General features: G+C 37.7%; 1 protein-coding gene across 1 annotated transcript; it reads left to right on the forward strand.

The window, feature by feature from the left end:
* Positions 1–9,662: 9,662 nt before the first annotated feature.
* fgfbp3 (fibroblast growth factor binding protein 3) lies at positions 9,663–11,586 on the forward strand. The gene is made up of 2 exons (XM_088634743.1): positions 9,663–9,819; positions 10,498–11,586. The coding sequence occupies exon 2, from the start codon at positions 10,606–10,608 to the stop codon at positions 11,257–11,259; it is 654 nt and encodes a 217-aa protein (XP_088490869.1). The 5' UTR covers positions 9,663–9,819; positions 10,498–10,605; the 3' UTR covers positions 11,260–11,586.
* Positions 11,587–12,168: the final 582 nt, after the last annotated feature.

A 12,168-nucleotide genomic window follows, 5' to 3' on the forward strand; every position in this document is an offset into this window, starting at 1 on the left:
ATCAGTATCAAGGCAGTGATTTTGAAAAGCTTTTCCATCGATGTCTATTGGGCAAAGTGAAAAACTGGGAAAAGTTCAGAAATGTGTATTTCTGAATTCTCCATGGAGCGATAATTGTTCCTTTTGTGTCGTGTTACAGTATAAACAAGTACTGTAAGTCACCTGCTGGTGGAGTACAAATCATAATGAAGCAGTAATCAAATGTAGCAGAGTTCCCATGTAGATACTGTAAATTGATGGTTTAAGAATCCATGCTTTAGAATTGATGTGAAAAGACCATTTCTTTTTACATTTAATTGTACAAATTAATAAAATAAGAATTATTTGAAGTTTAGAATTAGATGACACTGCAGCTGTCAGCCACCCAGTTCCTCAGGACAGTATAATCTGGTAATTGCAAAATGTACAATTGAAATAAGCAACAAAAAGCTTGCCAAACAGCAGGCAGTCCATAACATCACTTTAATAATCAGCACTTTGAGCTGGTCTTACAGATAGACATGAAACTGAGCCAACAGACTGTAACTGCCACAGAGACGAGCCTGCTGTTCTAATATTGCAGAAACTAGCAACAGCAGGCAGAAGAACAGAGGGACGTAGTTTGTACTTCCATGATGAAATTATCTATGGGGGAAGAAATATACTATCCAAATATTTCTGTGAGTGTTTTTAAACCAGATAAAAGCCTTTTGGTAACTGATCTGAATATATAATTGAGGTGTAAATAATATGTTTGTTTCATACACTCACAGCAACATGGGAAAAATAGATACCGACTACAGGGGATAGAGCTTTGAACAAAATTATATATCAAAGAAGAAAACAGAAACGACAGTCTTGAACAGCATGGATAGAACTGTTGTCACATGATCATGCCTCTACAATATTCCACTGGTAAAACAGGATAATACATTCTCACAAACACTAGGCTCAGAATCTTCTGATAAGGTTTTAAAGAAATGTCTCCTGGCATATCATTTGTGTTTTCCATAGCCAATCAAGAACATTTGGCAAATTGTTCTCCAGGTTTGTAAATATAGATTATGTGTTTTTGGAAATATAAACAGCTACATGGGATTTCAAAACTCGATAGGTTGTCACCATGGTTTCATGTCCTGCAGTACACCAACAGCAGATTGCTTATCTTCCAAAGACATTGGGACAACTCTCTTGACACAGGAGCCCCTTAATGTACCAAAGAGAGGCTGTAGTACTGAAAAACTTATTCAAAAGAAAACTTTTACACAAAAATACTGTATATTATAACAATTCTTCAGAAACATGGTGTTAAATTTGAGCAAATTCAGCAAGCTTATTAGGCAACATTTCTCTCCTAAACTTCTTTAGCAACTAAAAACAAGAAGATGATCTGTCTGGCTGTAAATACTGGATATGATTGAATTGACGTTGAGAAAGTAAAACACAACACAGCTACCAAAAAGCAGGCCTTTTAAGCATTAGGGAAAAGTAGAAAAGGCTGTTTACAACATATTTATTTCACTTTCAGTTTGGTAACAGGCAAGTAAATGTATACATCAGTCACAATGTGTCTGCCTCATAAAATCGACTGAATCATTGACTTCATTAGGTTTGGAAAGATTACAGGGAGTAGCTATGGAAACCAATTTTGAAGCAGATATTCATTGTATTTATGTTGATACTTTTCTGAGCACATTTCCCCCCTTGCTTTTCCATCAAATTTACACTGCTATTATGCTCTAGTGAGAGATGGGAGTCTGGGCTTTCAGAGCTCAATCACAGCCTAATCACAGTCAACAGTGTCTGATGGAAGTGAGGAACAACAGGCCCTGATTGAGAAATCTTGACAGCAATTTAACTACAATCTATCTTTCAAACCCTTCTATTTGCAAAAGACCTCACTGCTGCAATACAGCTCCCTTTAGTTACTATGAATCCAACTTAGAAAGATTTCGTGGTTTTTGTAAACCACTACTGTGCTTGTAAATCTTGTGAATTAAGTGTTAAAACTGAACAAATTAATTTGTATTTGAACTATTGTTTAATGAGTGCAATAATAAGCCAGAAATTCAACCACTTTGTCTTAAAACAATTCCTACAACAACATTCATAGGTTAAAGGTATGTTTAATATAGTTCACAGTATGTACTGATATTTATTCTTTCTTTATTGAAAAACCTGCTAAGATGAAATACTGAATGTTATAAATTCAATATGCATTTTTCTAATGTTTTGTTTTCCATTACAATGATTTCGAAAGTGGACAAATATTGCAAGAGAGGATGTTTGTTTCTGGATCTATAAATGTCTGAACTACTCATCTGTTTTTCCAGATAATTACAACTAAATTACAGGGTCATCTGTATGGCAATTTCTAGAGGATAATCAGCATGGATTTAGAAAAGATAAAGATAAGTTGCTTACATTCTTTGGACAAATAACAGCCGTAAAGAACACAAGCAGAGTATGTAGTGTGTATATGTAGGTTTTCAGATGAAATTTCGCATAGTTCCCAACAAAATTCTAAAATTACAGGTGATAGGTACTCAAAGTAAGGTATGTATTTATTCATAAATCTATGATAAAGTACAACACCTCTGGAGCATAACTGACCCGCAACCATATTTCACAGCAGGCATAAATGTTTTCTCAAGCTCGACTTGACTTTTTTACACAGAACATAACACTGATGAGCAGGTTCAGATATCTCAGCTGGCATTCACGTACTTGTAGTCTGGCAAATTCAAGTCACCTCTTTTTGTGGTTTGCCTTCAGAAGAGGCTTCTTCCTCACAACCTGGCATTAATGCAATATTCAGACAATACAGAAATGTAATTTTGTATGTTTTGAGACACTTCGTATTCTGAAGATGCCAGTGTGTGTATTGGAGATCTTCAAATTTTGCCTAGTGCCTTATAGTTGAACTGTTTATTTCACAAACCTCTGTGTCTTGATACATTTATGGCACAGTTACCGCTGTATCAGTAGCCTTAACTTTCTTAATGATGAGCACCATAGTGGAATGTGGTAGTTCATCTTTATGTAGATTTATGTAGATGCCTGTAGACTCTGAAGAGTTCTCTGACCTTAAACATGATGAGAACACATGGTCATGTACTGTACATGTCCATCCATCCATTTTCTAACTGCTTCGTTCAACTCCGACACCAGCAAGCCATTGTAGCGGAGCTAGTTCGGATACGGTGACGTCATCGTCCTCACTGCGCGTAGCAGGGACCTGTAAAACTCTTTCAAAATACTTTCAACCTAGGACAGATGATCTAACAATTCTTATATCCATAGAATGAGTTCTAATAAAATATAATCTAAGAACAGAATTTACTATATATATTACATTTTATTAAAACGGAAAATACCTGCATTTTTTTTAAATTAAAGGCAAAGTATGTGTCAATCCAGTGGAGAAAAATAATCAGTTTTTAATAAACACGTCTTTGAAAAATTGTATCCCAGTGCAAATGCTATATTTAGCCATTGGCACAGCCATTTCATATCTTAAAAGGAAAGGAATTAGCAGGGCACCTAAAAATAACTTTTCTGAAGGACAATTTTCAAATCGTTAAATGTCATGTTTTGTTCAGTTACGGATTAGGTAAATAGGGATTGAGTAGTCCCCTGATCCAGAGAACAAGCTGCGCATGAACAGGGACATTTCTAGCGGCTCATCTGTAGTCAGATAAATATCACTATCTCTGAGTAGCACTCCTGTCTTTGGAGACGCAGGATCTAATGTGGACTTCTTTTGACAAAAATATGAAAACACAAACAGTATTAACGAGAGAGCTGAAAGGGTTCTCACTTGTATCAATAACTGTGGAGATAATGTATGCAAAGAAGCCTGTTGCAACATCCATCTCTGTCTTTTACAGGTTCATCCATAACCCTTTGCACATTATACTTTTTGCCAGCAGCAATTAAAATTGAAAAGGGGGCTGCTTATTTAAAAAAAAAAACTCCCCTGGGTGTCAGAAAGACCCTTAACTAAATTATTCATGAGATGCATTTCCTGAAGATTAATGACTCAGGGCATTTGATTAACAAAGCATGTGACAGTTCTGCTCCAAGTAATAAGTTAGGTATGCGCAGAGGGTGAATCCACACATCTTCACCATTTCTATCTGGATAAAAATTAGCTACAGTACATTACTCTCATTTACTGCTTTTACATTTGGTACCTGCAAGTACATTTAATCAAAGAACATGATTTATGAGTTGGAAGGATTTTCTGGGGTGTTGTTGGTAGTATGACTGTACTTTTAGCATGGCCAGAACAAATGGCTCTTCAGGTAGAGTCTTCTGATCAAACATACAGACAATAGTTAAAAATATGATGGTCTACAGTAAGCTACATACATACTGTATACTGTACAGTATATCAGTTTTAACTGATGTTAACTGTTTCCTTTCAATGAAATTGAAAGGCCTGATGATAAAAAAAATGTAACCTAGGACTTTAAGTGACAGACACCAGAACTGCATGTTCAAGCTAAGAGTTTTGAAAACCATGATTTTCTCTATTACTGCAGAAAGTGGTGCTATTAGTGTTGCAGCTGAAGTGCCTTTTTAAGCTTTTTTTGTGATCGGATTATTTTGCACAGCACATACTGGATCACTGTAATTGTTTTCTTACCAATACTGCACAAATATTTAAAAAGTGAGCTTGAAGTTTAAAAACATTTATAATGTACCCAGGGTATATTCTGGATTAGAGCTGAGTAGGTGGATATGTGAAAGATCCCACTGAGGAATCTATGGGGTTAAGGCTACCTTGTCATATGTTAATAATAATAATAATAATAATAATAATAATAATAATAATAATAATAATAATAATAATAATAATAATAATTGCTTACACTTATATAGCGCTTTTCTGGATACTCCACTCAAAGCGCTTTACAGGTAATGGGGACTCCCCTCCACCACCACCAGTGTGCAGCATCCACCTGGATGATGCGACGGCAGCCATAGTGCGCCAGAACGCTCACCACACATCAGCTATCAGTGGGGAGGAGAGCAGAGTAATGTAGCCAATTCATAGAGGGGGATTATTAGGAGGCCATGATTGGTAAGGGCTAATGGGAAATTTGGCCAGGACATCATGGTTAAACCCCTACTCTTTTCGAGAAACACCCTGGGATTTTTAATGACCACAGAGAGTCAGGACCTCGGTTTTACGTCTCATCCGAAGGACGGCGCCTGTTTACAGTATAGTGTCCCCATCACTATACTGGGGCATTAGGACCCACATGGGCCACAGGGTGAGTGCCCCCCGCTGGCCCCACTAACACCTCTTCCAGCAGCAACCTCCCATCCAGGTGCTGACCAGTTCCTCTACACAACAATTTAATTGAAGAAGGAATAATCTTAAGATGTGCTGGTAACTTAAAATCACAAGATTAGCGTGCTGAGGATTTTGAGCACACACTAATTGGCAGGGAATTCATATTGTATATAATTAAATGAAATAGTTTTAAAATGTAAGAATTTTAAATAGCCCTATTTCATAAATATTTCAGATAACTTCATGCAATCACAAACAAATGGCATTTGTAAAAAGTTACGTATTACAGAAAAATTATACAAAGCATAGATGTTTTAAAAATACAAAAGGAAAACTATTAAAATGCTATGGGAAAAACGCTTTGATACACAGTACAATAATATAAACCACATGATCTTCAAATCAGTTTCAGTTTGTTTTCTCTTCACGGACAAAACTAGGTTGCACAATATGACAGAACAGATATCTTGTACATGACTGAAGCAGTTACAGTACATACTCCTGTACTAAAAGCATGATGCTAATAGCTGATTGTTCAATAAGAGCAACCACACTGTGCGAGAGCTGGCAGACTGCAAGAAAATATTCTTTGACTTAAAGAAACACTGTGTTGTTTTTGATGTGCTGTTATGTCTTTAGATACGAAATAATGCCTGGGAGCCCCACAGGGACTTACATACCAGTACAGTAAATTAAATTAATGGCAAGCGGGTATCTGTTGGAAATTAATGAATTTCCAAACAAACACAGCAAGGGGTGACGCATGTTTTAAAATAGGCAATTCAGCTGAACGCTGAAGTTTTTCTCCTGGTGTTTCAGTGGTTGTATTATTTGTGATCCAGAAACTGATTTTGGGAGGTCTGTTCTGCATAGTTTGAGTTTTCCTCTGACAATAAGGAATACTAACAAATAAGGAAGTAAATGGCTTAAGGAAAAAACATTTTCCCAATGAAACTGCAGATATTATAGACATCATGTCATATTTCTCATCACAGTATACATCCAAAAACACAGAAGATGAGCCAAACAATGTCTGTGTTTCAGAAGAATGGTAACATTTAGAAAGTTATGGAGTACCACTGGTGACATGGTGGGTGTCTCACAGAACTTGGGTGTTAAATTCAGCCTTGGGAATCGTCTGTGTGGAGTTTGCATGTTTTCATTTTTCCTCCCTAAGTCCAAACTCATGCTCTATATTGTCCCAGTGTGTGTGCCCTGCAATGGACTGGCATTCTGCCTGGGGTGTATCCTGCATTGTGCCCAATGTGCCAGGTTAGTACCTGGCTGTCTGTGACTCTGTATTGGGCTGAGCAATCATTAAAAATCATTAAAACTAGATGGACTCTAACATTGCTTCACAGGGTGGAGCACTTTGTATTGGTTCCTGTTAGAAGCCTGTGGGTTCAAATCTTAAGTAGAACAGCCCTTCATACCTTGAGCAAGGTATTTCACCCAAAATAATTACCAAAGAATCTAGATATACAGTCTGTATGAGTACAAATTCAAGTTGCTTTCGCTACAAGCATCAACCAAATAAATTACTAATTAGCAATAGCCCATGTGTTCATTTGGTATTTTAGTTACAATTAATTTTCAATTATGCTGATTGGTGATCCTCTTTGCTATACTCTGTGTATCACATTTAAAATAGAACAGTGTTGTAGAAATCCCTTTCATGGTCTATGAAGATATGACTCTATGAAGTTCCTACTTTGCTGACTATGAAAATGTTATTGGTGACCCCCAAAATTCCTGTGCATTATGTGAGTAATTCTGCAGTATTTAGCAGGATTTTTTTCTGAGTGGGAACCTGCTTTTTGTTTTATACAGTACAGATATCTATTTAAAAAATGTAAGATTAAAGGTCTTAGACTTTATAACCCTTTTCCAAGCTGCTGCCAGTTTTGCAGAGTTCAACCAGTAGATGGTGATGATGTGCTTCATTTGTGGCTGCCATATGTCATGAAATGTTGCCTCCAAGAATAAATATAAAAAATCTACCATTAACAAAATAAATTAACTTCTTTGACTGACTGTGGCATTTTGCAAATTACATGAATACAGGAAATGCTTTGTTCACCCAAGATTCTGGTACACTTACACACGGAAATACATTCTTACATGAAGTATTCTGTTTCACATAAACACATTATACAGTACACCACACAAGCACGAGCAAGTATTTAACCTTAATCATTTATTTCAGCATCCATTAACACAATGACGTTTGTGGACAGACAGATACGAACGATTGGAGCACACATGCCAAGGGTATCCTATTATTGTCTTAATTGAGCCAGTTAAATACCTTATCCCAACTCTTCTGGTGCTTTATAGCAACCGTTCTCAACCCTGTTTCTAGGGGACTGCTGTGTCTTCTGTTTTTTGTTCCAGCTAAGATCCTCATCACAGGCTAATTAATTTTAATTTTCTGTTCGGGGAAATTTTTCTAAACGTATTTTCAGGTTTTGAAAAATGAAATGGAATTTGTAATTGGTATGAACCCTGCAGGGAGTTTCAGTCCTCCCCTCATTCAAGACTGTTGCCTGATAAGAAAGGAACTAGGGATGTGGAGAATGCAAACGTGATTTTATAGGCAATTAGCAACTGATTAAGGCTAAAAAGAAAACAGGAGGCCTTTTATCAAAATGTTTGACCAATTAAGTAATCAAAGGTAAAATCACATTGTTAAGAGGACTGGTGCTGCCTCCCAACAAAAGCATACATGGTCATTAATCATTCTGTAAAGATGAGAAAATAATAAAATAATAAACATTTTGAATATACAGCCAAAGAGACAGGTGGAGAATGTAAAAATGAATTAAGCACAGCAGGCTTAGAACAGCAAAAAACTATTTCTCTGCAGTGCAGAAAAGGTTAGCTAAACAATACCTTTGTTCTGACTGTGCCAATAAGGACAATTTTGCCGTTTTCCAAAAAGAGCACAGCTGGCACAGACCCTCAAGGAAGCAATCGAGTGGAACTTGCTTGTACTTGCTGCAGTCCTGTGACAAAGAGGATGGCAGATCAGCTGGAAAAGAGCTCCAAAGTCTTGTCAGCTAACTGTCAGGAAATACGCCTGCAGTCAGGGTCACAGATATGGATTTCTCACTACAGTACTAAATGGAGTTTTATAATGGAAGTTCAGGAGGGATGACAACAACCAAATTCAATCCGACTCAGCTGTCAGTAATTTGCAATCACTCCTGACATCATTTCCTCTCCTAAAACACTATAAATACTGTACGTGATCCCCTTCTCTCCCTCACATACATCTTTCCCATCCCACCTCCACCCTACCTCTGCAGCTGCCTCTTGGTCACTCTTCACTCTGCTTGGGGGTCCCAGCCTCCCTGTCCTGTGGCCAGGAGGTTACCTCTCAGCCAAGTGGGTTAAGCCAAATGTTCACTAAACACCCCATAATTCTTTCAGGACACTTTATTCTTGGGTGTTGTTACTCCTAGTGAAGCTGAAACGGGGCTCTTATTTATTCATGAATGGAGTCCTGTGAAGACTGACACTTGTTACTTCCCACAAATGCAATTTTTGATGGAACTGTTTCACTGTAATAGTTTATCTGAAAAAATATCATGTTAACTGAAGATCACCAATGATGGCATCAGACACTGTATTCTGTTGAGAAAAGCAGTGTATCTGGCCTTTTTGCGTGATGGACTAGTAAGTGCAGATCACCCTCAGAGGATGAAGCCACTGTTTCTGTGAATTATTACTGATGCATTTTCACATTGTTAAGTGATAGCCCCGTAGCTCAAGATAACGATTCTGGAATTAAATGGTGGCTCATTTTACAAAACTCCTTATTCACTCCAATGTACAGAACAGTGAAATATAGCAGATTAATTCCTTCACACATAAATAAAAAACTCAATTGTTTCATTAGTAAAAAGACAGGTGGAAACCTCTTTTTCAGTTTAGCATGACCTGGGAAACTGTATAGTGTGTTTCTAAACATCAGCTAGTGTTTTCACAGACTGATTGTGGCCAATTCTGGGCTGTCTCATGGCAATTTATATATTCAAATTTGAAAGTATGAGCCAGAACGCTCACCACACATCAGCTCTCAGTGGGGAGGAGAGCAGCTGATGAGGGTCTTTGAAACAACCCCTGGATCTTCAAATTATGTCTTCATTATATTGTGATTAAAGCTTAATAAATATAACATTAATTAATTAAGGCAATTCACAATATTGTTATAACACTATTCTGACTGCAGTCTTAAACGTATACAGTATGTGTGTATTAGTGGAATTTAAATTCTGCAGTAGTTAGGAACTGATTTACCATTTGAAGTGTCCTGGGAGAGTCTCAGGGAAAAGTAGGCGAGTCTGCTGGGTCTTTGAGATTATGCTGTTCCAGCCTGACATGAATTGGGGAGGGGCGTGGGTTTGGGGAGGTCTGGGGAGGTCTCGGCATCCCCATTGAATCTGTTCTTCTCCTTCACTGCTCCCGTCTTCAGACAACTGTCTCCAGCCAGGGCTCTCGCACGACATTCCTGAGGCACGGCACTCCTCGTGGTAAGTGACAATTTCTGAAGGCTGTGAAAAGTGATAAGGATTGAAAGGAAAACTGAAATTTTAAAGAAATTCTTATTAAAAAGTCTTTGTTCTCACAGCATGCTTCTTTCTTTAAGGAAAGTTACTTTTATAGTCTTCAATTCTGATCATTGACACATGGATATTTAAATGATTTAAATATTGACATTTTTCTTGATTTATAAAAACCCCATAAAAATATCAAGAGCACATGGAATTGTTCCAAACCATAAGGGTGCATAATAATCAAAGGTGTCAAAACATTAATAATTTGTAAACAGATTAGTATTCAAATCCATAGCCAATTATGTTGAGAAGCGGAAAGTGCACAAGTTAAGGTGAATTATCTGGCAGCGAGGCTTGTTTTTAAAGAAGCAAAGTTCTCCTTAACTTTTTCACTGATCCAAGTTATTGTTTACAGTTTTCATGAGAAGTGTGTTTTCTATACTTTCCAATTGGGACTTTTTGATTCCAAATTAAACATAACTTTCCAAATGTAATGCACCACTATATACATCCATTTACCAGACAATATTTACAATGAAGTTTGACTACCCATTAAATGAGAAAAAAACTGATATACTCTTCACATCAAGATGTCAGGTTTGAACAATGACATTAATTTCTAGGGGGGGTGGGTGTCTTCTCCCTCTTCTCCAGGTCTTTTCAATCCGGAGTGTCTGTCTTTTTATCACTCCTGCGTGGACCAGTTACTGATGCTTGGCAGCACTTGAATATCACATCCGTAAGAATACGCAGCTCTATGAGATGAGGCTACTTTGTGTGCTGGCTTTTGTTCTTTGCCTTTATGGCCTTCCAGGGACGGAGGGCAAAAGGGACAGTAGGAACAGCACGCAGCTGGCCAAGAAGGGAAGAAGTAAGTCTGTTCCCAGCTCAGGGGAGCTCATCACCAAGGATAGCCACAGGTGCACCTGGGAGGCTTCTGGTGAGGGGGAGGTCACCCTCCTCATCAACTGTAACCACCAAGACCAGACGTACTGGTGTCAGTACTTAGGGAAACCCACCCTCTGCCCCGCGTACAACTCCAAGTCCAGCCAGTACTGGAAACAGGTCGTGAGCAAGCTGAAGAAGAAGAAGAACCCCTGCGAGGGGGACAAGATCCTGAAAACCCGCCTCTGTAAAAAGTCTCCCGTCGAGTCCCACATGAAGCTGTCGGAGAAGAGCAGTGCCGACGCGAGGGCGGAGGACAGCGCAAAGGGCAAGGGAGGAGGCAGGAAGAAAGAGGCAGCCCCAGAGGTGGCTGACAGGAAGAAGGAGAAGAAGCCCCCGGTGGCAGAGAAGGAGGATTTTGGTGAGGTGAATGACGAAAACGCAGAGTCCGAAATGGAACCTGTTGAAAACTACTGCGCCGACGGCTGGCATTCACTTTGCAATTTCTTCGTTAAGTTATTTGATGGTTAAAGCAACTATGATGAACATGTTATTGTGGAGGTGTCCACTCTTCTGCCCTGCCTGTACGTGTTTCTTTAACGCCTCCTGAAATCAAGCCACCAACAAGGACAACAACAAAAGCATGCAGCCTAATATTACAGAAGAATCCGGGACAGAAATAGAGCACTCTAATTTTTGTGGACTTTTCTTTCTTATTAAACTGGTATTTTTTATTCTAAATATTTACTTGAGTTTTTAAATAGTTTTTAGGAAAGAACCTAACCGTACTTGTTTGTAAATGACTGTTAATCAGGTTTGTTATATGTATCAATAAACACATTTACTGTTGTACAGAAAGTGTTTGGACTCATTAATAAAGGTAAACAATAACACTATAATACCACAAGATTGCACCATCCCTTCTAATAGCTTATAGTGATTATTAACAAAGTATGTTTTAAATCATAATAAAATGGTGGATCAAATTCAATACAAAAACAAAGTGAAAAAAATACCTTTCATATGCAAGAACTTAAACTAAACATCTTTAAAGTTTTGGAAATAAGTTAAAATCTTAAAATTATTCTTCTGGAGAGGTGTAGCATATCATGAAATGCCACACCTTCTAGTATTTGTGGAGTTTCTTATTAAGATTGTTGAAAACAATATCATTACTCACATATGATCTGAATTTGAATTAAATGTCAGGTGACTCGAACAGAGTTTGGAGGACAGGTTTCCTATGGACTATCTGGACAAAAAGTGAGCAAAAAACACTTTCAATGGAGTAGGTAATATTATTAATAAGCAAGTAGTGTGCTATCTTAGTATTAAAAGAAACTCAAACCCTGGAGTAGAGAAAGTTAAAAAAACATGACAATCTTCGGTTCTCTTTGAACTGTATTCTTCACTGCAGAAGCAGTTTGGAAATACTAATGA

Source organism: Lepisosteus platostomus, chromosome 6, assembly GCF_059453375.1.
Source record: "Lepisosteus platostomus isolate fLepPlt1 chromosome 6, fLepPlt1.hap1, whole genome shotgun sequence".
In the NCBI taxonomy this organism is placed as follows: domain Eukaryota; kingdom Metazoa; phylum Chordata; class Actinopteri; order Semionotiformes; family Lepisosteidae; genus Lepisosteus; species Lepisosteus platostomus.